The sequence below is a fragment of the Piliocolobus tephrosceles genome, chromosome 6 (genome assembly GCF_002776525.5).
Source record: "Piliocolobus tephrosceles isolate RC106 chromosome 6, ASM277652v3, whole genome shotgun sequence".
Taxonomy (NCBI): Eukaryota; Metazoa; Chordata; class Mammalia; order Primates; family Cercopithecidae; genus Piliocolobus; species Piliocolobus tephrosceles.
In genome coordinates, this window is record NC_045439.1 from 79,405,779 (window position 1) to 79,433,273 (window position 27,495).

Genomic DNA, 27,495 nt, shown 5'->3' on the forward strand with positions numbered 1-27,495 from the left:
AGGCATTCTGATGGCTGGGGTTGGGGTGATGGGGATGGTGACGAGGAGGGCAATGGAGAAGTATTCAATGAAAAGCAACCAATTTATTCCATGTACCTTGGTAATTAAAGAAACCTCTGGACTTTTTCTCATTGTTGGATGGAATGACCGTTCCAATGAAGAAGTTTACAATAGCAATGAGAAGAATGACCAGAAGAATCACTTGGGCCTGGAATGGCAAGGTAAAAGGAAACCAAATTAGATTTATTTAACAACTTTTTACATAATTATAAAAGTTAGAAGTGTCCACTGCAGAAAGACTCCATCTGATTATTTCAGTTAAATCTCTGCTACCCAGAGTAGGTAATAAGTGCATCCTTATTAGAATGGCATGTCAACAGGCCTTATTCTACTTGGATGCATACACCACATTTTCAGTGGAGCACGTGTTTGGGCACTTCAAGGTGACATTTCTATAACACTCTAAGTAGCAGGTGGGTAACTTCCACCATTGTCCCAGGAATGTAAATGAAGCCAAAAGTTTTCACACTGATGGACTTGAGGGGGTTTTGTTTGTTTGTTTTCGGCAGAGCACTTATCGGTTGTTTCTGTTCCCAGTGCTAACTGCAGGAGTTCCTGTTGATACTAATTTTCACGAATTCCCTTTTTATATTTATTTCTTTATTTGCTTGCTTATTATTGATCTCTTCATAGACCATACATAGGGATTAGGCCTGTTTTGGTTACAGGTGAATATCAGTGCCTAGAAGAATGCTCAACACGTGGTAGGCACTTAAGTTTTGTTGAATGTGTGAATGCATAATCTATAAATAAATGCCATGTAGGAATGTTTTCTATTGACTTACATAGGTGGGAGGCTTTGGCTGTCTTTCCACGTCTCATGACCGCTTGAGATCTAGTTACTTCATCCACAGGCATGTAGGAATACTTCCTTTTTTTTTTTTTTTTTTTTTTGAGACAGAGTCTCGCTCTGTCGCCCAGGCTGGAATGCAGTGGCCGGATCTCAGCTCACTGCAAGCTCCGCCTCCCTGGTTTACGCCATTCTCCTGCCTCAGCCTCCGGAGTAGCTGGGATTACAGGCGCCCGCCACCTCGCCCGGCTAGTTTTTTGTATTTTTTTAGTAGAGACGGGGTTTCACCATGTTCGCCAGGATGGTCTCGATCTCCTGACCTCGTGGTCCGCCCGTCTCGGCCTCCCAAAGTGCTGGGATTACAGGCTTGAGCCACCCCGCCCGGCCAGGAATACTTTCAATTGCACCGGTCACTTGAGGGAATTACAAAGGAGGCAAAAGACATGTTTCCCATTATTCAAAAATTTGCTATCCATTTTATCACTGGTTAAACTCAGAGATTTTCTGGTTCTGAAGCCCATGATGTGCCCAAATTTGCTGGTGAAGTACTGGGTTTCAGAAGAGAATGATAGTTTTTGCCTCTTATATAGGTGCCTCCCACCTGTATAAGTCAATAGAAAACATTCCTACATGGCATTTATTTATAGATTATGCATTCACACATTCAACAAAACTTAAGTGCCTACCACGTGTTGAGCATTCTTCTAGGCACTGATATTCACCTGTGACCAAAACAGGCCTAATCCCTACGTATGGTCTGTGAAGAAATCAATAATAAGCAAGCAAATAAAGAAAATGAGTATCAACAGGACACTGTGATTAAAAAAACATAGGAGAAAAAACATAGGAGAACCCTACTTTAGATAACTTTATTCCCTGAGCGAGGCAATGAAGTTTAGTAGCAGTAGAGGGTAGCATTTAAAGCTCTAGCTCTCTAGTTAAGAGTGCCTGAATTTGAATCCAGTTTATATCTCTATGGCCTTCAGTAAATTGTGTAACCTCTTGGTGCTTCAGTGTCTTTATCTTTTGCAAGTTTCTTTGGCAAGTTTCCAACACACTTGCCATTTCTCTTGGGCTTTTGCACCCACAGGCAGCTTGAAAGAGGAACCAGGGTTTGTGATTGAAAGACCCAGGCTTCCAGCATGCACCGCTGCTATGATCATAAGGGGTCTGTGCATAAGGCAGCCGCTTTGGTGACAGCACAGAGAGACAAAACACAGCAGTCATGTGACTCGTGAACCCTGAGTCATGACTGCCTGGGCTTCGTGCTTTGCAGGCTTGGTGTTCCACCTAGCACTTGCCTGCTCATTTCACCATAGCAGGTAATAACAGCAATTCTTTTTGAATATGGAGTTCCTTCTACTCCTGCAATCTGTTCAGGGCTTGACCAGCCACTGTTGATAATATCATTTTTGGGAAATTTACCTTTGCCTCCCATTCCATTCCAGCTACTGAAATTCCTAGAAGAATCACCACTGTGATGGAGCCTATAATCCGAATGTCATTGCTTGGATCCACCATCATCGAATCACTCTCCTGGGGAAACAAATTCTTAAGTGCTTAGAGATACAGCTTTTTGCATGTGAGTCTTATTGCAATGTTTAACTGTAGAAAGAGTTACTATACAATTACACCTGGGGCCATATAGGATAATAGAAAAATGGAGTATTCATAAATATATGAAGATAAAAAAACCTAACTTTTTTTTTTTTCTGTGATAATAGGCCTTTGATAGTCAAGGTTAGGAGTTAGACATTTTAGAATTCATTCTAGCTTTTGAAGCTGTTGTAGTACTAAGTAAAAATATGTATACACATACATACTGTGTTTTATTTCAGAAGAATGGCTAGTTATTTCTGTGTGTCAAGGGGAATCCTAGCAGAATAAAAATGAATGGTTTACAGTATAAATACTGAAAATTAAGTGGCGTCCTATTTAAGAACAGATGACACAAACCTGATAATGCATCTCTTGAAGGTAATATACCTTGTGAACTGTAAGCTTATTTATTTATCTAATTTTTAAGTAGAGGTACTTTTTCCAATTGAATTCACTGAATGCTACCATTACTGTGAGAAAAGGACTAGAAATTAGTTGATATATTAGCTAATGAATGTGCTTGCACATACAACATCCTAGACTGGGCACCTAAACTAGGAAATGGCTAGTTTTCTGGAATGAGTTATCTTAATTTTTCAACTTTCTTTCCTTTTGGAAATCTATAACCATAATCATAGTACTACTGTTGACAGCAATATCCATTATTTATCTGATGTTTCCTATTTTACATAATATTTCATGTACATTATTTCATTTGATCTGTGCCACACTTCTGTGAAATACATACAACAGTATTATTACACCATGTTATAGATTTGGAAAATAAAGTCTGGAAGAATAGAGGAGCTAATCCAAACCTTCTTGGCTGGTAAATGTGAGAACCTAGACTCAAAGCCAGATCTTCTGAGGCCAAGCCCAGGCTCCTTCCACTATATTTATCTTTTTTCCTCTCATTTGGCTGTAATGATATCCCCTAGTGCCCTGAGAAGGCAAACTAAAATAAATTGTGCTGCTTGGTAGAAAAAAAGAAAAGCTTTTAATTACCTTAAGAAGATCTACTACAGTCTCAGCAAATCCCACCACATACATAGCAACAGCCACTGCATTAGCAAAAGCAAAGATCAGGCCTATTGACCCACCGAACTCGGGCCCTAAACTTCTGGAAATAAGATAGTAGGCCCCACCTGAAACAAGAAATGAACATACTTTACATTGAGGAACTGCTAGTTTATATGACCAAATGATTGTGACTATCTGAGAACATTTACAGTGTGAATTATTTCAATGTTAATTTTACAACTTCCTAATAATTTTAGGAAACCTGTGTTACCCAGTGAATAACGTAGCCCTTCTTGGTACTCTGTACTTAATCTACAATAGAGGTATCCTGACTTAATGAAGCCCAATCTATTAAAACCTAAATGGAAAAAATCTACAAATAAGAACACAGCAAACTTTACCAAGAAATGTGTTGACTTTATAAAAATATCATTGGAGTATTCAAATTAATAATGCAACTGAAGTAAAATTATATATAAAAAATTTCCAGGAGTAGGAAAGTCTAGGTAGAAAATGGAATAGGTGAAATTTATCTTTGTTATTCTAACTTCCTTTCTGTTGTGTATATATGTACTATATATACACATACATATATAGATATTTGTACATATATACAATTTCCTGATATATATGTACTGCATAAAACAAGATATCTGTATTATCCATTCTATAAATCAAACTTGCTTTTCTATGTTTTTAGTGAAAGAAGGCATGATATATATAGATAAACATATATATACAAAACATATATAGGTACATATGTAAAATTTTCTGATATATATGTGCTGCATAAAACAAGATATCTATAAAGTGTGATATATTATTCATTCTATAAATCAAACTTGGTTTTCTATGTTTTTAGCTCAAGAAGGCATGATTATTGCTAAATACCCATATATGTATGGATGTGGCCAGTAGGTCCCTTGCCTGTTGGCCACTGAGAGCACTATGTTTGGGAGTGGCAAGTGGGAAGCAAAGTGGGGAGGGTCTGGAACAATTACTTCTCCCTTGGACATTGAAAAAGTAGTTCTATTATATATATATAGTTGCATACTTCGGTGCACATGAAGGATTGAACTAGATTGGTCAACTGCCTGGAGGGGTACCTAGGGCAGCTTATTGAAGGTGAAAAGGACTAAATGTTAGGAGGTCTGATTATCACAGACCATAGTAAGATTGACTTCCTATATAGAGGTGGCCTTGGAGGTGGGCACAGTTGGCACAGGAATGACAAACAAACACACCTAAAAACAAAACAAAATTACTTTTTGCTGAGAAGAAATTTGTTTCACTACAGTAACTCTTTTGGGCTCAGGGGTCAAAGTCCTCTCTAAAACTGTAGCATATTGTCTGGGTGGAGCAAATCCCCATTATTTCCTTTATACAGATTACCTGAAACAAATGAGCTAGCCAGTTACCTAGGTAGGCTGGGTCAACATGAGAGACAGGCAGAGGATGAGAGTGGACGTGTGTCATGGGCAGGATGGTGTTTTAGAAGGCCCTGAGTAGGAAGACCTGGATAAGGTGCCCAAGTCGAGAACCAGAGAAACCAAAGGGGAAAGAGGGGGCGAACAAAGGAAGACAGAAGAACAATGACACATTTCATCCATTTCACTTCCTGCCTAAGCCTGCCTACTCCTAGATTATTTGAAAGTAACTCTTTGCTTATTTATTTACTTATCCCCTTTTAATGATCTTCCCTTGCCTGCTGGCCACTGGGGGCACAGTGTTTGGGGTGAGCCCCGAGGCCAGGGTGCAGGGGTGGTTTACTAAGTGAGAACCATCAGCAATGCCAACTGGGGCACTGAAGAAGACCCATGCTGAGGGGACCTGTGAGAGAGCCAGTGGGTCTCGTCCAAGGTACAAAGAAACCATATATTTTGCTATAATATTCCATACCTTCTTACTAGACACATAGTCACTCTCCACTTTATAAACATGTTTCGTTACAAAAAATGGGTGGTGTCAATGAAGATATTCTCATTTTAGTTGAGAAGAATTTTGCTTTGCTGTTTAAATTTTCGGTTATTTTGTTTTGTTTTAGGATATTGGGGACTAATTAGCAATATGTTAATTTCATTTCCAATAGTAAACTAACTCCAGACATTACTAGTAACCAAGCCTCTAGTCATAAGTAAATTAATTGGCTTACCTCCTCTTACTACTCCATTCGTGCAAATAGCAGACATAGAAATACCTGTGAGTGTTGTCACTACCACACTCAGGCCAATGATGATGACTCCAAGACCTGCAAAATCCCCCAAGAGAGGTGTTTGGTTCCAGTATTGAGAGAAGTCACCAGTACTTCAGGAAGCAGCACTCTGAATCTTGTCACAGAAAGATCCACCTCCCTGTGAAAACCTGAAATGTTCTAAAAGATCCCATTTCGTGAAGGTCTAGGAAGCACCTGAAATGTACTAAACTTTAAAACGGAAGCCAAATCTGGGAATCATTTTCCAAGGAACATCAGCTACAGGAGTGCAGACTAGCCTGAAAAAGAAAAAGTTTACCTAAGGAAGGTGCACATCTGTAAAGCACAACCTACAACGTGTCAGAGAGATCCATTAGAAAAGAGACCAGAGTAGACCCGGACTATTCTCATCGTACCTTAGGTTTTCTTTGGCATCCAGCTCCTCCAGATAGCCAGGCTTCAAGGACATTGGGCTACTTCCTTGTTCCCATCAAAAAGAAGTATAAAAAACTGTTTGCCTACCCGTAGCAAGTGATGAGGGCATTAGATATCTTAGAGATTTTACCTCCACGAACAAACCCGTTAGTTGCTATCGCAGAAGTTGACAACCCAGTAATAGAAGTTACCATGGTGGAAAGAAGAATTATGAGAACTCCAAGACCTGTTAGCAATGAAAGATAGAAGATATTGCATTTTACTTTTCTTTCTTGGATTCCCTCTTACTGCAAACCACACTGCCTTTAATTTAAGTTTTCAGGTCCATGCCTCGGGCTCCAATGGGGTTTCTTTGTGCTAAGGAGAAACTGGTTTGCCTGGCATAAAGACCAAGTCATAGAACTGCTCATTATGATGAAGGATGCTTTCCAAAAGTAAACACAATCTAAAGTGCAGCCTTGGAAAGGAAAAGTTGACTTATGCTGGTGTCCTGGGGGAGAAACTATCCTGGCTGTGAAAAGAGAAAACATGACATTTGACCTTCTTTCTTGCTTGAAGGAACCGGAATGAGAAAGTTGGGGGTTTGACAAAGGTTAAATCCTTCCCCATTTTTCTTGCATCTCTTTGCCTGATGGGGGAAAAGAAACCAACTTGCATTACCTTTGAAAACACTCCAGAAAGGTCAGTGATGAACTATTAGAGCCTGTGTTGCCTTTACCTTACAAATGAGGGTGCGGGTCAGAAGTTTAATTACCTCCTCTGACACATCCATTTGTGGCAATAGCAGAGGTGGATAAACCAGTGATACCAGTCACTGTCACGGCTAAGCCGATGATAATCACACCAAGACCTCAGTTGAAACAGGAAAAATAAAGGGATTAAATGATGGAAGAATTCATTGGATCATTTACATAAAAACCAACAAGTCTAGGGTAAACATCAAAGGACCACATTTGAGTTTAACAAGTTGGCCAGAAAATCACCATGGAGTAAATGCTTAGCTTTGAAGTTTTCTGCTTGTAGTAGCTCTGGTTCCAAGAAACTCAAGAGCCAAAATGTGCAGAACTAAGTTGTACAAAACAAAATCACTAGGGCTGGTCAAAATTTAATGTGCATCCCATCTTCTTCTTCTTCTTCTTATTTTTAGAGACAGTCTTGCTATTTTTTCCAGGCTGGTCTCAAACTCCTGGCCTCAAGTCATCCTCCTACCTCAGCCTCCCAAGTAGCTGGGACTACAGGCTTGCACTATTACACCTGACAGAATTCCATCTTTGGAGAAGTTCTAGACACCTATAACATGATAATTGGCCTACAATTCCAAGCTGTCAAGATAACTGAGATTAAATGTTCACCCTTCCAGGCTGCTATCTTTTTACATACATTTGGTCACATAGGGGTGGGAAACTACAGACAGCATAGCAAATTATTCACCTGGCAGATGGGTAAAGTGGAAAGAATGAAACTAAATTTCATTAACTTATTGACGGTGTGAATTCTGGAAAGTTACCTGTTATTATAAGTCACTTTAAATAAATAAATCACTGAGCTACAAAATAGCAATGAAATTAGAAAGAATGCATGTGTAAAGTGACTAGCATAGCACATGGGACACAGTACACACTCAATGATACTGCTTTTTGATCATATCCACAATAGTCATAATACTTACTGCTTTTTAAAAACCTACTCTATATCCAGCTATGTGGTGGGTAATGCAAGAAACACAAGGCATAAATAAAATGAAATTTAAAAAAGTGCCCCAAGGATTTTATGGTTCAGAGGGTTGGCGATTATAAGGAGAGGGAGAAAGTGGTAGAGGCCAGAATTCAACGAAGGCGTGACTGCTTTCAGCTTCAAGAAACACATAGCCAGGAGGCTACAGAAGGGTATCACAATATACCACTTTAGCATAAGGATTATTTGGACAACTGAAAAAAGTAGATACAAGAAAAGCTCTCGATCCCCTTCCTATTTACCTAAAAACAGGACATAAATTTGTCCTCCCTCCCCTCTCTACCAGGTAGTGGTGTCTCTGATCACCAGAGACAATTTTGGATGCTTATCAGCCTGACGAAGGCACCACAGGCGTCTATACAACAAGCTTTGCTGACTAGCTCTTATCTTCCATTCCTTTCCTTATATATTTATCTTGCCAGCATTTGCCACCCTATGAATGAAAAGTCCTTTTCCTTTTCCTTTGTCTTGTCACTTTTCTACAATTTAATTGTTCTTTTGTTAAGATGATATGTAAGCCCATGTTCTAACCACCCCTTTAAGTCACTCATCGCTGAGTGGTCCCCAGTGTGTGTACCATGTACATGTTAACAAATTCTGTTTTTCTCTTATTGATCTGGCTTTTGTCAGTCTAATTTATAGGCCCCCAGCCAATTAACCTAAGATGGGTAGAAGATAACCATTTTTCCTCCCCTACAATACCCTCTCTAATGGAGGCCGACCCAGAATTCAGGGAGAGGGCTGTGGAGTCACAGCCACTGAACTCACTCTGGTTCCATCCAGAATGCTCTGGTCTGGGCTTTTTGGTAAGTTCCCCTATGTAAAGTGAATGCTCCACAGTTGTCGTTGGCAGTCTCTCTTGTCCTAAGGATGGTTAGAAGGGTAGTTAGCCAAGAGAGGCTGCTATCTCTCTGGCCATGCCCGAAGAGAAGGGAAACTGGAAGGAGGTTAAGGGCAGCAGTGGGAATGAGTCAAGGTATTAAAGGGTGGTTCTTTTGAAGCTCTTGGCCATACCCTGTCTCTAACAGGAGCCTCTAGGTTTTTTTGCAGGTTAAAGTGCAGTGGGAAGAGGCTAACTAAGCAGAGGCTGCAAACTTGGACCACATTGCTTTGGACCCTGTAGACTCTTAAAAGCTAGGGGTTGTAAAAAATAGTTGGACTAAATTCTTCATATCTGTTGCAGGGATACTGTGGTGAGCAGCGCCTCTATATCACTATGTGGCTTCAGGTCCTTGTGCCACTAAAGGTGATTTATTTTGCACTTGTTTTGCTCCTGACTTTGTTTTGAAGAGGCTTGATAGAAAATGTTTAGCATACCCCAGAAACTCTACAGGACCATATAATTTGCATCTCGTAACATTAAACCTACTCCAACCTTATTATTTCCTCACCATTATTTTCCTTTTGACTCTAATTTTTTTCAACAATTCTTAATTCATCCTTTTGCATTGTATATATTTCTGAAACCATTTGAAATCTTGGAACAAAGTTTTAATACTTTTGAACAGCAAGGGATTTGCTTCTTTCTCATAATCAAAAATAAAATCCCAGGGTAGAAGGCAGCTGGGAGCACATTCAGTTCATTGTTTTCTGAAATTGTGGTTCTTGAACCACCTGCTTCAGGAAATGCCTGGGGTGCTTATTAAAAATGCTCATACCTACTGAGTTTGGATCTTTAAAAGTAAATCCCAGGATTCTGCAGTTTCCTAACCTAACTTCCCAGATAATTCTTATGCATCCCTCAGTAAGACAACTAAGCTACCCTCAGCCTATTTAACTTGTGTCTGCCTGTTCAGAAAGGTACTTTAGCTTTATCTTCAAAGAATTCATTGGGTAGGAATTAACCTGCTCCTTAATATTTAGAAAAGAAAGGGAAACACTGAATATAAGTGACTTGCTTCAGGTCATACCGGCTTTTCACACCCAACATCCTTGCTTGATGGTTAAATTTATTGGAAACCATCTTGCCCCAGCAAGGTCTCCAAGATAGAGAAGAATAACTAGACAGCATTATCAGCTCATTCCACCCTTTGCTTTTGGGAACAAGACAGCCAAAACTCATAGCCCAGAATGGTTACCCAAGGGCTGTAGCTACTGTTACTCCTGGCTCCAGATTCCTTCTGGCTGTATTCCCAGGGTCTGGGCTTGAAAATGTATTTAGTTTTCTTCCTCAATCTACCCCCAAGGCAAAAACAAATAGATGTATTTGTTTCTTTTCTTTCCCAATAAGGAAAACCCAAATGGGACCCAGATGGCGACTTAACTCATTTAGTTTTAGGTTCATAGCAAAGGCCAGTAAAACTGAGTAAGGTTGACAATAAGTTTCTAGTACCCACTAAAGGCTATCTTCCGAGAATTAAAAAAAAGAAAAGAAAAGAAAAACACAAGCCTCCATTCAAAGGAAAACCCATTGAACACTTACTAGGTAGAATTTTATTCTCTTCTAATATATAATTTCACTACTTCAATATAAAGATCTATATTAAAATAAAATTAATGTCTGATAGTATAACTGTTTAGCAGAAGATAGGATTCTTCATTCTCTGCAGTTTTGCAATAAACTCAAAACTGCATTGACTGTGAAGGGTAATGTAAGATCTGATTAAAGTTCAGATTATTGCCCAAACATATGGATGTTAAATAAGTTGCATTAAAAAGAATTACTCTTGCCCTTGGCTACCCTCACACCTCCAAACAAAGTAATGTTTCTTGATGATCTCAATAAGTTACTAAACTACCCTTAAAAACCTAATTTTGCATGAAACCCTGGAGCAAAACCTTGGCAATATTAAGATGCAGATTTTCCATGGAACGGCATATACTTATTTTGGACCCTGCGGCTGTGAGCATTCATTTGCTATGCATCATAAAACCGGCAAGCAGCCCTCTGTCAGGAACCCAGCAGTTGCCAAACATGAAACATGGAAAAACTATGGGAACTGGCTCCAGTTTTTCAATTTACAGCTTAGCCCTTTCTTTTCTGAGTTAGTCTTCCGGTGATGCTGAATGTGTTTTGAAGAGCAAAGTCAATAAATAATGACCAACTACCTTCTAAAATGTGAATTGAGATACCTTCTGGAGTGCTATCTGAACGCACAATAGAACTTCCATATTCTTGAGACTAAGTCTTCTCCGGAAAGTGAATTCATAATGTATTTCCCATATATGGAATAGAACATCATTAATTTTCATCTCATTAAATGGGGAACTTTAATAAAATTCAATTATATTTTTCATAAAAACTTTACTAATATACTTTCAACAAAAAAAAGATTTGCTAGAAGAAATAATATTTAAAATGGAGTGTAATATTTAAAACATTAAACAATCACTCAAAGTAATGTCATTATTATCAATTTTTCATTTAGAAAAAATAACAGTAATATACATATTATCTTAGTCATTTCATCTTTCACTTCAAGCTCATATCTGGCAATACTCGATTAGCCTTTGTTTTTCTTACTGCTGGTACCTGAAAGTAACACAATTATTTTCTTTGGAAAAAGTTCAACAATTCAGCATTTTTATTAGTCAGGTCACATTTTCACCAGTTTTCCCACAAGATATTTTGGTTCAGTGAAGTTTTACCAATCATCCCAAGAAGGATACTCTATAACAAATGAGAGGCAAATGTCAATATGTCCCCAAATACAAATGTTATTATTTAAAATTAACGTGCTATTATATGTCTGTATACCTAAAACTCTATCAAAAGATAGAGATATCTCCTTGAGCATTCACCTGTTTGACAAGCTGGAAAATTCCAGTCTCACAGGAGTTAACTCTTCACCTTTGCTTTCTGACAAACATTGTCAAAGTGGCAAAGTAAAAGGAGCTCAACTGTAAATTATTTCTGTGACCTTCATCTCACATTCAGTATTAATGGTGAAAAAAGGTTGCTCATTGAATTTATAATTTGTATCGAAATTATTTAGGAGGGGAAAAATGCTTACCAATTCCAGCTTCTCCAACAATCCAGGAGAGGCGAATGAAGAGCATGACTCCCCAGATGTTCAACATGCATCTTACCTGTGAATAGAAGTGTTACTGAAAGGGGACAGGACAATGATAGTGGGACAAAACCCGGAGCTCTTCATAACGCTGTGCCCCGGCCTTGTTCACTCTTTTTTTTTTTTTTTTTTGGAGACAGAGAGTCTCGCTCTGTCGCCCAGGCTGGAGTGCAGTGGCCGGATCTCAGCTCACTGCAAGCTCCGCCTCCCGGGTTTACGCCATTCTCCTGCCTCAGTCTCCCGAGTAGCTGGGACTACAGGCGCCCGCCACCTCGCCCAGCTAGTTTTTTGTATTTTTTTTTTTTTTAGTAGAGACGGGGTTTCACCGTGTTAGCTAGGATGGTCTTGATCTCCTGACCTCGTGATCCGCCCGTCTCGGCCTCCCAAAGTGCTGGGATTACAGGCTTGAGCCACCGCGCCCGGCCTGTTCACTCTTAATCCACTAGAACATTGAATGGATAGTTTTAATTTGTAAACAGAGGAGCTTTCTCACCAGCACACCTTTCACCCATCCAAACTTCACGACACCAGCTTGATCGTCTTCCTTATTTTCAGCTTGTTCATCTCCAGGTATCCCATCACCGTTAGCAACTCTGTCAGCTGAACTTGGGGTGATTGCCACATTCTGCATTTTACAGACAGCAAAAACACAGTAGTTGGTCAACGAACAAAGGGTTCCATAAAACTTTTCAAAGCAAATCAAAACAACTGAAATAAAACTTAAAATACCACAAAAAATAAATAAATAAAATAAACCCAAACAAACTAAATATATTCTGAGCATTTTAATGAAACTTATATTTTTTGCCCTGGAAGCTGAAAGGTTCATTTTGTGAGTCATCTTAAAGTGTTTTTTAGGGCTGCAGGGTTGATGAAGGAAACCTGAGATGTTCTTCCCCTAGCGAGAATATTCCCTCTGGTGAAAAGTCAGATTTGGATAAGTTTAGTACATATGAAGAATAAAAGAGAGAAGGGCTACAAGGGAGGGAGAGCCAGAGTAAATGAGGGTCTTTGGAAGTCATGTTACGACCAAAGAGAGAAACTTCCTGAGCTAAGCAGAGGATCTGTGCTTCTGTCAGTAAAACTCCCTGTACTTCATTTTATTTGTCTATCTATCTATCTATCTATCTATCTATCTATCTATCTATCTATCTATCTATCATCTATTATCTATCTAGCATCTATTATCTATCTATTATCTATCAATCATCTATCTATTATCTATCTGTCTATCTATCTATCTATCTAATCTTTTTTTTTTTTTTTTGAGACGGAGTCTCGCTCTATCGCCCAGGCTGGAGTGCAGTGGCCGGATCTCAGCTCACTGCAAGCTGTGCCTCCCCAGTTTAGGCCATTCTACTGCCTCAGCCTCCCGAGTAGCTGGGACTACAGGCGCCCGCCACCTCGCCCGGCTAGTTTTTTGTATTTTTTAGTAGAAACTGGGTTTTACCGTGTTAGCCAGGATGGTCTCGATCTCCTGACCTCGTGATCCTCCCGTCTCGGCCTCCCAAAGTGCTGGGATTACAGGCTTGAGCCACTGCGCCTGGCCTATCTTTTTTTCTGAGACAGAGTCTTGCTCTGTCACCCAGGCTGGAGTGCAGTGGCACAATCTTGGCTCACTGCAACCTGTGCCTCCCAGGTTAAGGCGATTCTTGTGCCTCCGCCTCCTGAGTAGCTGGGATTACAGGCACGCACCACCACACCCAGCTAATCTTTTGTAGTTTTAGTAAGGACAGGGTTTTGCCATGTTGCCCATGGCTGGTCTCAAACTCCTGAACTCAGGCAATCCACCTGCTTCCGCCTCCCAAAGTGCCAGGATTAGAGGTGTGAGCCACCGTGCCTATCCCATTTTATTCATTTTAAATCATGATAATAAAACTTCTCTACACACCTCAGAGGATCTTGAAGAGAATTCAGAAAAAGACACATAGACCTGTTTTCTTTCTTTCCTTTCTTCTTTTTTCTTTTCTCTTCTTTTCTTCTCTTCTCTTCTCTTCTCTTTTCTCTCTCTCTCTCTCTTTCTTTCCTCTTTCTTTCTTTCTCTTTGACAGAGTCTTGCTCTGTTGCCCAGGCTGGAGTGCAGTGGCATGAATTTGGCTCAGTGCAACCTCCACATCCCAGATTCAAGTGATTCTCCTGCCTCAACCTCCAGAGTAGCTGGGACTACAGGTGCGCACCACCCCACCTGGGTAATTTTTGTATTTTTAGTAGAGACGGGGCTTCACCATGTTAGCCAGGATGGTCTTGATCTCTAAACCTCATGACCCGCCCTCCTCACCCTCCCAAAGTGCTGAGATTACAGACATGAGCCACCACGCCCGGCCAACGTGTTTGCTAAGAAAACAAAACAAAAAAGTTTAAAGTATTCCACAAAAGTTTAAATGCACTGGATGACGACAAGAATGTTATCCTGTAGAAGTTTCTTTGAGATTCAGTTTTGCCTTTGCCTGAGAATTGTTGAATGTGCTAGTATCTTACAGAAGATAAGAAGTTTCATAACTGATTACCAGTTGAGTAGAAATAAGAAGTAGGTAGTATAAATAAGGGTTTAAACTTTTAAAAGGTTTTTTCCTGTGATCTGACTTTGAAAAAGACTTCCATTCTCATGAGTATAGTATCTGAGTTCAAGAGGGGAGGAAACAGCTCCTTTTCTGTAAATTGAGAATAGTTCTCTATCTCTAATTTCTCTTTAAGATATGGGTTTGAATAATTTCAGATGTGCCTACTTAATTTAGCTTATCTGGCTTCTACCTGGCCCTTTGTGTAGACTGGACTTCTTTGAGCTCTGAAAAAGGTTTTCTTTTCTAGGACATATTTTGGAACCACTAGGGAAGTCTCTTAGATTGAGCCCTCAATTACCACGATTATAGAATGACTGTGTCTTATTTAAGTGGTCTAAACTGGTTTAAGCCTAGGATGATATGTTCTGATATCACTAGTTAAGAAGTCTTAGATAAAGCCATTTTTTCTTCCTCTAAAATGGGACTGGTGTGAAATAAACATCCATATTTATTATCAAAGGTTCATTTTAGGGTGACTGAAGCTCTTGCCCTTGCCATACTCAAAGGCTCTTGCTTCTTTGGGCTAAAATATAGCTTACCCATGGTAAACTGCCCTCATTTGGGCTATATACTCCAAGTGACTTTGACTTCCTGTCTTCTTCCTCCAGCCTTCTCCTTGTCTTTTTATTTATTTATTTATTTATTTTATTTTATTTATATTTATTTATTTATTTATTTATTTATTTATTTATTTATTTATTTTTCCTTCCCAAGGTGAGTGCATTTTCTTTGTCTTTGTAAGGATTTCTTCTCAAACTTTCTTCTTCCGTGAGACCTTGTTCATGATACTATTGTGACACTTGGATAACCAGCGTAATACAGTGTCTTAAGAGTAATTGTGTGACAAGTGAATCAGAGAAAGATTCAACACTTAATTACCATTATTATAGGATGATTCTAAGTTGTGGGCTACTTTTTCTCAGTACCAACCAAAGGCTTGGCATATAGCAGGCCATCAATAAACAACGCTGTATCAGCCAGGCGCAGTGGCTCAGGCCTGTAATCCCAGCACTTTGGAAGGCTGAGGCAGGAGGATTGCTTGAGCCCAGAAGTTTGAGACCAGCCTAGGCAACATGATGAAACCCTATCTCTACAGAAAATAGAAAAAATTAGCTGCGTGTGGTGGCATGCACCTCTAGTCCCAGCTACTTGGGAGGCTGAGGTGAGAGGATCCCTTGAGCTGGAGAGGTCAAGGTCAAGGCTGCAGTGAACCACAAATGTGCCACTGCATTCCAGCCTGGGTGACAGAGTGAGACCCTATCTCAAACAAACAAACAAAAACAACACTAACAAAACAATGTTGAATTCATAAGGTGGACGTGAAAGTTTGTGATCTCTACCACTTAAGAGCAGATATCCTAGTTTCTTATCCATTCTTGCCTTCTACTTCTTTTATCTTCCATCTCTATGGGATAGCTCATTTCTTATTGCTTCTTCTGGGTAGGTCACATTTAAAAGGGAAGAAGAAGAGAGTGAATCCTAAGACAGACTATTTTATTATTTTCTGACAGTATTGGGAAAAAAATGGAATAACAGAAGAGATTGAAGTTAATAATTAAAATTCAGTTTTTAATTACCTGAGGAATATGTTAATCTTAGATATCCTCAGTCCTTATTTGCACAAATAATTGAAAGCTAACATAATTTATTCACACCAGTATAAGAATAAAGACAGTCCAAAAAATTGAGGTTAACCAAGTGGGGCAGAAACTGGTCATCTATACCAGCTACAAATGCAAACCAAGTATGTAATTCAAAATTTTCTACTTTTTAAAAAGCGAAAAGAAATTGGTGCAATAAATTGGGTTTAGATATGGACCCTTACATTTTAATGTTATATTTAATCTTTGGAGAATATCATATTTCTAATATTTGCAAAATAAGTATTTGTTAGCAATAGTTGCACCCCAACTTTCTGGGAACTGAATCACAGGAGTGTTTTAGTAATGTATTTTACTTAATGGAATATCTATAAAATATTATTTCAATATATAATCAGTATAAAAATATTAGGAAATATTTTACATTCTGTTTGTAACAAGTCTTTGATATTCAGTGTGTATTTTCCACTGGCAGTACATCTCAATTTGGATTAGCCAAGTTCCAAGTGCTCAATAGCCCCATGTGGTTAGTGGCTACCGTATTGGACAGCACAGGTCTATACAATGCAGTCAATTTCAGATGCATGAAACATTTGAGGCTGTTTTTCCAGTCCATTAAAAATTCTGTTTTTCTCTGAAAGAATTCTATACACATATGGCAGCTGAATAGGTCAAATGTAACTTTCATTTTTTCATTACTGAAATGTATAATCAGTGAGAGCAGGGAATTGAGGAATGTGTTAAAATGTCCATGAATGTTGAAGGGATTATTTGGTTAGGAGATCCATTTATTTGGCTTGATTTGAGAAAAACTTTAAAAAAAACTGTCAATATTGTAGTTAATCAAGATCCCATAGCCAGACCATCAGTAGTTACTCACTTTGGGAGAGGGCAGTTTTCATTGTGTAGATTAATTGGGGATCCCAAGAGACACAGCCTTAGTTGCTTGCCTTTTTTAAAGTTGGTCTTGGGAATAAAACCCATGTTTTCTGATTAAGCTTGAAGATTTGGTCTGGGAAATTGCTCTGCTACCTGATAAACTCCAGTGGTGATTGTGACCCTTAGATATGAATTGATGAGAATATCCAAGACTGTAAACAAATCTTACAAAGTAGGCTAAAGGATGAATAGGGTATTTAAAATTTCCTCTAAAATGAACTTTCCTTCCTGATGGATGCCCTCTCTGGTCACAGTTTAATGGGTCTTCGATTTATCACTAGGACTTCACAATATGATGCAAGAAGAATATTCTATGAGAGGATGGCAGAGAAACCACTATATGTGCAAGTTAGTAAAGCAATCATTTTCTAAATTATTCAAAAGTATAGTCAATGCAGGGTGTTCAACTCTCCTTTAGGTATGAATAACATGTTCAACCCGCTAGAGTTTCAAAGTTTTAAATATATTTATACCACAGAGGGGAAAAAAGCCTCAAATGTGTACTTCTTTTGTTTACTATTAAGGTCTGATAGTAAATTTACAAGCACAGAAGCCATTTCCATTGCTTACTCTCATGTAGGAGCCAAAAAAATCTGGCACCATAAACTAGGATACTTGGAATCTAGTTTTGGTTGTGCAATTAATTCAGGGTGCGTCCTCCTTCAAGGTGTTTAACAGTGCTCGAATACTGCCAATAAGAATAAATCCAGCGGCTTTTGTGAAAATCTTATCTTGAAGTAATTTACTCTAAGGCAAAATTGTTTTTCTCTGTTGCCATCTTACTGTTCTGACATGGCAAAGCAAACCTTGGTTTTACTCTTTAATAAATGCCTCCTTAGTAAATCAGAACAGCAGTTGTAAGCTCATCTTATCATCAAAGTACTGAACATGACTTTGGGTAGACGGTTTGTGGGGACTTGATGGCTATGAGCTGTGTAGCAAGTGGCCTGCAGTCTCCTGGCTGGTTCATGTTCTTGAGGCCAAAGTCTCAAAGACTAAAAGTTTTATGATTGCTGCCTGAAACCAGTTTTTCCCTTCATACATTGAATTAATTTGTTTGTTCACACTCCCATTACCATAAATGATGACCCATAACCTTTTATAAATGTATTCTAAATTATGTAGCTTTAGGGAATGATTATTTATTTACTAAGAATTTTATCTGTGTGTTAAAGATTCAGGAAAAGTAAAATAAAGTATGTTTAAAAAATGAAAAGAAAGAAAGACCACTTGATAAAAGATTATCTCCACTCTAGTTTTGACAAACTAATGAATCTTCAATCACATGCAGTTTAAAGGGCAATGAGTTCTTGATAATGAAAGATTAAATTATTTTATTTAATATGTAATGTGATTTTCAGACCCCAGAAACATATCAGATACCTTTATAGCTATTATCAAAGCAAAGGAAAATAAATATATTTGTTCTTTAAGTTCCAGCTAGATACTATTTGTTACTTAAATCTTTATGGGGCAGGGAAAATAAATATATTTATTCTTTAAGTTCCAACTAGATAATATTTGCTACTTATACATTCTTTCGAATTTTGAGCCTTTAATCTCAGGTTGATAGAATTCTTAGACCACCACTGAGAGACAGTTCCATAAATATTTACACCTAGATGATCCTCCTGTTGTTTTAAACTTTCTTTTATTATTGTCATATTCAAACATATGTAAAAGTAATGAGAATAACAAAATAAATCTCAGATACTCATTATTGAGTTTCAACAATGATCAACATATGGCGAAACTTATTCCACCTAACCTAAGCCCCTCCCACTCCTGCCACTCAATTATCTAAATGACAATCCCAGTAAGAACCAGATGATTCCTAAGCTTCATTTCAGAATGAAAAACATGATTCTAATCATATTTCCATACTTTACTGATCAATATTATGTTTATACATTTCTATCCCTTTGGGATAAAAGGCAATATTTTAAATTATGAAAATGAAAGTCTTTTTTTTTCTTGTTTTGAAAGTTATTACACACTATGCCTATAAATCACTACCAATGGTCACAATTTGTAATCATAATGCATTTACTATAGCTGAAACCACATATCTCACACACAAATTGACTTGTGTTTTTGATAATTTAGGACAAAAGTTAGCTATGTGCAACGAACTGGCTATGAAAAAGAAAATGGAAAGGTTTTTAATATTTTCCAAGTATAAGTTTAAGGGAACTACTACTCTTCTTGCCATCTATTACTAAACTATTTATAATAAAAAAATTCTTTTTGGTTTTTGTTTTTTCCCACAGATTGTTTTAACAGCGTGAGCTCCCCAGAGTACTGGCCTTGAGTACTAAGAAACTCTAACTAAAGTATCAGAATGAACTCTTAGTTGCAGAGTTTCACTCCAACAAATATTTTAGGGGTGGCTTCTGGTCACTGGTCATGAAGGCGTTTATTGCTTCAAATTTAATGTCTATTTTATTTGGCTGTTTGTTAGCTTAGCAATTATTTCTAATTTCAGATATCCCCAATTTGAATGCCAAAGTTGCAAATTTGAACTTTGAAACACTGTAGAACAGGTTATTTACTAGAGAAAACATTTGTACATTTTTGTCCTTTTATAGAAGATAAGCATTTAATACATTGATTTATGTGGTTTAGTGTTTGTTAACTTGACTACATTTCCCTTGTTCGTATCCATAACAATGTCGTTTGACTTATAAAATTCTAGAGGAGGCTGGGCGCAGTGGCTCAGGCCTGTACTCCCAGCACTTTGGGAGGTTGAGGAGGGTGGATCACGAGGTCAGGAGATCGAGACCATCTTGGCTAACAAGGTGAAACCCGTCTCTACTAAAAATACAAAAAAAAAAAAAAAAAAAAAGCCGGGCGTGGTGGCAGTGCCTATAGTCCCAGCTACTTGGGCGGCTGAGGCAGGAGAATGACGTGAATCTGGAAGGCGGAGCTTGCAGTGAGCCCAGACAGTGCTACTGCGCTCCAGCCTGGGCGACAGGGCGAGACCCCGTCTCAAAAAAAAAAAAAAAAAAAAAAGAAAAGAAAAAAGAAAAAAAAGTTCTAGAGGAAAGAAGTCAAGTCACTTTAACTCACTTTACACAGAAACTCTTGTAAATACATGCTTAATAAATGCTTCTGATGATGACAATGAAAATGATTGAGACATAATTCTGTAGGACAAGCAATACGATTTTTTGTCACAGTCTCAGAAAAAAGGACCGAAACAAGGAAGAACCTCCTGCTCAGCCCATCATGACAGTGTGATTTTCTTCTTCGTGCCTGAGGCCCGCCATTCTCCACAGCTGTTGAACGAGTTAATGAAAAGTGCCCTGGGAAAGCAGACTGAGGATGGAAAGTAGAACTGCAGAGCAAGGACTCTGGAGTCCTGCAGACGTGAGTTCAGCTTACGAGCCATGTGACTTTAGTTCTTGACCTTGGAAGTTCATTGACTTTTGCAAGTCTTTGTTTTCTCTTCTAAAAGATCTGTAGCATTTTATAAAACTTTCACCATCCATAAAAAGCAATACTAATAGTACCCCCCTTGAGGCATCGTTGTTAAGGATTGAGTGAGAATTTTTTAAGTGCGAGCACAGTGTGTGAAACATAACAAGTTCTCCATAAAAAGTTGGTTATTACTACACTGCATTTAAGCTAATGCTTTTATTTACAAATTGTTTGTAGTTGTTAACAGCATAATGATCCAAATGTACAGTCATTCCATTGATTTTTGTTTTGGATTAGTTTCTATAGAGTTAGCTTCTTTAAGAAAAACATTTGTCTTAATTTTGTAGTATTTTATACTTTTCATAGATAGCTTATTTCAATGACACATGGCTTTGATAGAAAGTCTCCATATTTCCTTGAATCCTTTTAAATTATATTTTTCTGAAATGCTAACAACAGTGGTGGTTAGTAAGGCTGAAAAGGAGTTCCATTTTGGTTAGTCCTGTAGTAAGGAATTGTATGAAAAGTTGGCCACAGGAATTAGGCTGGATACTGAAAGCAAAATTCTCTATACAAAGTAAAGGGACTAGATTAATCTTTGCCAGATGCCAAATAATTATTACATATGCTTTAATATGGAAAGATCTCCAGGGTATGTTTGGTAAAAACTGCAGAGTGCAGAACAATGTGGAAAATATGTTCTAGTACGTGTTTGAAAATAAATGTAAACAGAAAGTTAGATTGATAGGAATCCAGATATTTATAGATATATGTGTATGTTTATATAGGCTTAGAACATTTCTGGAAGGATTTACAAGAAACTGTCAGTAATGATTGTCCTGGAGAGAATAACTGAATATTGATGTTAGATGAGAAACATTTTATTACATATTTTTAGTACTTATTAAATATTTTATTAGTATTCATTTTACTTTTAAAATTAAAAGCTAGTATAAAAATTACCACTATCATCAATGATCATTTATTGAATTCTTACCCATTGTAAGAGTAGACTTTATACTCATAGAAACCAATGTTCACAAACATCTTGCAAGACAAGTAGAAGTTATGTAGCTTGTACAAGAGCTTGTACAGAGCAAGTAAAGGATAGTTGTTTCTCCTGCTCTTAAGTAGAATTTTCAGAAATTTATAATTCATGGTCACCAGTATAGGTATTTAGCTCTTTACTAACATAGATAATAAAAATAATTTATTCAATTATGATCTCAAGTCATTGGGATTACAAATTCTGTCAATATCTATCACACCTATAGTTTCATTTAAGGTAGAGCCTTAAAATAATGTCTTTCAAACCTATTTTTTATTTTACCTATTAGAATAATTTTGTCATGTAACTTTTTCCTCACTTGGAAATTATAACCAAAATTTACACAAAATCCAATTGGTTTTCTGACTAGCCATGTTCTGCCATTCAGTATGAATGTGCTATTGCTATTATAACTTTTAAAAGCATTATAAATCACAGTTACAAAAAGTATTGTCTAGCTTATACTATGTCAATTACCTTCTACTTTTAAATGATTTAAGTAAACACTATTATTTATATTTTTTGCATACAAAATCTGTGAAGGGTCTGAGTATAATCATATAATGTTTGTTCTGTTGATGATTTCTAGTTGTGATTTGAGGAACTACCATAAAAACGTCAAGGGCCACAAGGAGGTGGCAGCATAGCTACAGCACATTGCAGGTTTTCACTTCTTATATCTGAGGGGCGAAAAGTAAGGGAGTAGCTGAGTCAAATTCACTAGCAAACAATAAAGAGATAAACTGAAGAAGGCCCACGCTGCTACACATGGAGAGGCAGACTAGGCTGTACAATTTCAGCAACACTAGAATGGGTCTGGCTGCAGAAATGTGCACATTGTAGATTGTGTGGTTGAATCTGAATTCTACTCCCAATTTGGCTATGTGGCTATCTCTTCATGATTTAATCAAGATGAAGTTTCCTAGATAACTGAGCATCAAGTCTATACAAAGAGCAGCTTATTACTATATGCGTTCAAAATGATTATTCAGAGCTTAGGCCTAATTTTTAATATTTTAATTTGCCATTCCTTTGTGTCTAAGAAAAAAATGCTTTAAGTCAAAGTTCAATCTTTAGTTTCATTTTATCTCTTCAAAAGTGATGCAATATTCCAAACAGCTATTACATTTATCTAATGCAGCTATAACATTCCTACTGTGTGGTCATTTAGATGGCTTTCTTTTTCTTCCTTTTTTTTTTGAGTCGGAGTTTCACTCTCGTTGCCCAGGCTGGAGTACAGTGGCATGATCTCAGCTCACCACAACCTCTGCCTCCTAGGTTCAAGCAATTCTCCTGCCTCAGCCTCCCAGGTAGCCAGGATTACAAGCATGTGCCACCATGCCCAGCTGATTTTTTTTTTTTTTTTTAGTAGAGAAGAGATTTTACCAGTTGGCTATGGCTGGTCTTGAATTTTTGACCCCAGGTAGTCCACCAGCCTCAGCCTCTGAAAGTGCTGGGATTACAGGAATGAGCCACCACACCGGGCCTTTAGATGGCTTTCTAAACTCCTGATCCTTTAGAGCTTTTCTCCCTTTATTGAAAGATTTACATAAGCCATGGCTTTTGCAATTATAAATAAGCTACTTTTCTCTGTCTGGAATGTCAGTCCTAAGAACAATGTGAATTTATTCCATTTCTTTTTTAATGAAGTTAGAATTCTATTTTCTTTTGTTGTAAATTGGGGAAGTAGATGAATGAGAACATTTAAATTGTGATACTAACTTTAAAAAAGGAGGCAGCTTTAAACATTATCATGCGTGATGTGGTAGAGTATTGTGGGATAGAATTTAAGGTCTTTTTAAAAAAGAACTTTGATTCATTTTAATTCTTCAGAAACAATTGAAATATCTTTTTTACGATGCCCTAAATTTCTTTCTGCCTTTTCCATGTCTTGGAAACTCCTGGTGGCTGCTTCTGTCAACCTTCTTTTCATTTTTCTTCTCCTTTTTTCTCTCTGCCATTTTCCTTTCCTTTCCTGACACGGAAAAGGACAGTGACACCTCAGCTGGATTTCAAGAGTTCAGATTGCCTCCCTTCTCAAAAATCTTCATGGAGCTACCATGTTGTCTGAAATTGTTGCATTGCTAACTTCTTTTGATTAAAGCATCAAATATGCCAGATAAAATCTAAATCTTAGGCCTATAAGGAAACCGGCCATTTGGCAGACTGTTGCCGATTTAGTACACAGGACTAGCAAGGTTTGGTGGGGAAAGGGGATAAGGAAACAAAATTAAAAACATGGACTCCTCCTCAGGAAGTCACTCAGTCTCTGGTGGTAGGACCCAGAGTCAGGGACCCTAGCAGCCAAGGCAAATACATTTTAGAGATGGATTTTCTTGAGGAAGGAAAGGTGAGCAGAAACTAAAGAAAGATTTTCCCCTTTATTAGCATCTTTCCTTAGAGTAGTATTCCTAGACTTTCTGGAGTGGATGATCATTTAAAAAAATATTGAAGGAATGAATGGATGAATGCATACAAAAGGAACTGTTTCAGTCATTTTCTTCTCTCTCCTCAAAACTTGGGCAAGAGTAAACTCATTTGAATATGTGACATCTAATCATTCTTTTTAGCAGTTAATTATGTTTCATAAAGAATGATATGTATTCCAAACTGGTCTGGAAGAGCAGAAAGATAAAGTTGATCAGTATATTTTGGAGAAAGTTATGGAAGAAGAAATCTACTAAGTTATAAGGTTGGAGGCTGGGCATGGTGGCTCACACCTGTAATCCCAGCACTTTGGGAGGCCGAGGTGGGCGGATTACCTGAGGTCGGGAGTTCGAGACCAGCCTGACCAACATGGAGAAACCCTGTCTCTACTAACAATACAAAAAAATTAGCTGGGTGTGGTGGTGCATGCCTATAATCCCAGCTACTCAGGAGGCTGAGGCAGGAGAATTGCTTGAATCTGGGAGACAGAGGTTGCGGTGAGCCGAGATTGCACCATTGCACTCCAGACTGGGCAACAAAAGAGAAATTTTGTCTCAAAAAAAAAAAAAAAAAAAAAAAAAAAAAGATTAGAAAAATTGCTGCCTCATACTTCTAACACACTTGGGAATCCTGGCTGTATTTCTTAAATAATGAAAAGTTTAGCCACTTCTGCTGCTTCTGTACTTAAATTTAATTTAGTTATTTTTATATGCTTAAGCACATTCAGGAGCCTCAGGCAAAGTTTTAAAGAGGAAGGATAAAATGCTGAATCTTATAAATCTCTGCCCTCTCTTTAAAGAATATAAAATTACCCCTATGTACTAAAGGCTGGCACCCACAGTATTAACTACAGCAAGCACAAATGTTTTGCTTTTTATACGATTGACATAGAGACATTAATACTGACGTGAAACCAGCTTGATATTCAGTCTGACATGTTTAACCAAGTGTAAATTGAGTAGACTATAATCATAAACAAGGTACAACATATTGCCTAACGTTTAGAGTTAATTCTTTAGTTCTCTATCCTAAGTCAGAAAACATTTGTTGAGCTGGGCACAGTGGCTCATGCCTGTAATCCCAGCTCTTTGGGAGGCTGAGGTGGGAGGATCCCTTGAAGTTAGGAGTTCGAGACCAGCTTGAGCAACACTGCAAGACCCTGTCTCTACAAAAAATGAAAAAGTCAGTCAGGTGTGGTGGTGCATGCCTGTAGTCCCAGCTACTCAGGAGGTTGAGGTGGGAGGATTGCTTGAGCCCAGGAGTTCAAAGCTGCAGTGTCCACCACACTTCAGGCTGGGTGACAGAGTGAGACTTTGTCTCAAGAAAAAAAAAATCCAAAGAAAAAAGCATCTGTGAAACACTTTTTTGTGTATTTTCTGTTTACTGGGAACTAGGGACAGTTTTGTAAGTAAGATGGATAGTGTTTGGAATAGACCTCTCCATTTGACTGTTTCACATTCATTCATAGTGTAATGAAAGAGAAGGAAATGACCTGAAGTTATGAATAAGGGAGGACACTTGCCTGTGTCCTTCAAACTTACCTTTGCGAGTTGCTCGTGAATCTCAAGCAGGCTGGGTCGGTTGACCTTGGGTCCACTGATGCTGCCGGTGTTGCGATAGTACTCTATCTTGGGAACGGCGTCCATGGTGTTGTGGCCAAAAGTTTGTAGGTAGTATGTGTTTGTGTGAGAATCATAAGCATGAAAACTGGCATCTGTTTTAGCAGTTTCTCCACTTTGGAGGAAATTGTCATAGCACTCCTGATTCCCAGGCCTAAAGCTGATTCTGAGTCTTTTCTGAGCCTCATCCCCAAAAGAGGTTTCTTCATAATGTGGTGGGTCAGTGTTGTCATTTGCCACTGCACTGCTCTCATGGTTCTCATTTATGACATTAACTTGAAAGCGATTGGTATTACTGGGCACTGAATCCAGAAATATGTTGGAAGAGTTGTTCAGTGACATCTTCCAAAATTGATTTTTTACTGAGCTATCTACCTTATGGTTGTGTTAAAAAATCTATGTATTTCTTCATCAAAATAAACACTAATGTGCTTCCATTAGGGAGCTCCTGGCTTTTGTTCTAGACCATTCAATAAATAGATTCTTGATATATTGTCTCCTATGTAATCTTCAGGATGTTCTTCAAAGCTGTCATTGAAAAAGAAAATTAAACTTGTTCCAAGTAATACAAATATATTTAGGTAAGGGTGGGATATAAGGGAACAGTTTTATTTTACAAGACATACAATTTTAAACTCATTTCACTAAAATTTATCTGTCCAGGAACCTTAGTCATGTGAGTAATTAAATCTAATAATAAATAACTGGAAAACTGTTCCAGCAAACAGAATTTCCAACGCAGTCATTAAAATGTTACCTGTGTTTCTAGTATTTGCTTGGATTCAGTGCACTGGAGTTCACTATGACTTTAGCACAGATGCAATTTTACCTGTTGAATACAGTAAGACCTGATGAGAATGTTCTCAGCCTAAGGCACAGTTCACTGACAGTACTAAATATGAAACTGCAAAGTATTTTGATTGATAGGAATATACACTATATGACATGTAAAATGAAAGACAAAACTTCTAAAAAACATATTCTTGCTAGTTTATAAAAATCTGTACATGTTCAACTAATAAATTTCTTCCAAATTTTGCTACCTATACAAGTAAAAATTATGTTTTAGAATATGCATTTAAAAAATACATCCCATCAAGATGATGTCTCTGTGAATTCTTGGATCTTTTACAGGATCCAAATGTTTCATTTGCTCATACATTTGTTTGTCTTGCAAATACTAACATGAAACCTTAAAAATATGAATATAGAAATAAGTCATATATCTATAAGAAAGAAGTCATATACCTTAAAAAGTCCTCTGTTATATTTAGGTAAAATAATCATGCTCTACTGACTCACTTTAATGAAATGTCCTCAATAATTGAGAGGTTTATATTTGACTGTGAGATGAATAGACTTCACAATAATTTTCACAATTTTGTAGTGCTGGCCTGTCTTAAAACACTTTCTTTAGAATTATATTTCCTTATTTATATCTTAAAATTCAGCTTTTCAAGGGAAGTTCTAGAAACATGAGATAAGTATAAATAAAAACTTGTCTCTTTCATGCAATTATTAAAGCTGTGTATTTGAATTAAAAAAAACCCTCAACTTCATTTCTCAAGTATCCTTTCCTAGGGAAATTGTAAATGAAGCTATTATCTTTTTAGTTTTTAGAAAACACTTCTCTTCATAGTCCTTGACACCCTCACCTACTCTTCAGAATCTACTTTATAACACAATATTAAGTATTATTTTTACCCTGCCCAGAAATGTTCAACTTACCACCAAGGAGCCTTCTTCCGAGGAAACGTAACCTGCTTCAGAGTCACCCAGGAATATATGGGGCACTTAGCTTTCAGCCCAGAATGTTAGGCTTCTGCTTATTGGTTAGAAACTTTCTTGAAGGAGATGACTGTGCAATGATTGGCCTGGAATAGTACTGTAAGCCCTACCAGGTCATTAGCCCTGAGGAACCTTAAGCACCACATCAACTGGTAACTAGTAGTAAACCATTAATCCTTTTAGGCAGGAAGTAACATAGTTTCTTTAATTCATAAGGACAATTGCATTGCTTAATAGCAATTGTCCAAAAAAT

General features: G+C 37.7%; 1 protein-coding gene across 2 annotated transcripts in view; it reads right to left on the reverse strand.

Annotated features, from left to right (window-relative positions):
- The window catches only part of SLC12A1 (solute carrier family 12 member 1), a 102,142-nt gene extending 74,931 nt beyond the window's left edge, over positions 1-27,211 (reverse strand). The window contains exons 1-8 of one of the 2 annotated variants that reach the window (XM_026447032.2): positions 27,183-27,211; positions 25,377-25,982; positions 12,333-12,464; positions 11,783-11,858; positions 5,622-5,717; positions 3,455-3,594; positions 2,276-2,386; positions 97-208 (exon numbers count right to left, since the gene is read on the reverse strand). In XM_026447032.2, coding sequence (XP_026302817.1) covers positions 97-208; positions 2,276-2,386; positions 3,455-3,594; positions 5,622-5,717; positions 11,783-11,858; positions 12,333-12,464; positions 25,377-25,796 — 1,087 coding nt within the window. In that variant the 5' untranslated portion in view covers positions 25,797-25,982; positions 27,183-27,211. Of the gene's footprint in view, positions 1-96; positions 209-2,275; positions 2,387-3,454; positions 3,595-5,621; positions 5,718-6,225; positions 6,322-11,782; positions 11,859-12,332; positions 12,465-25,376; positions 25,983-27,182 lie in introns of both variants that reach the window. The other variant, XM_026447031.2, reaches the window with a different exon arrangement.
- Between the last annotated feature and the right edge of the window lie 284 nt (positions 27,212-27,495).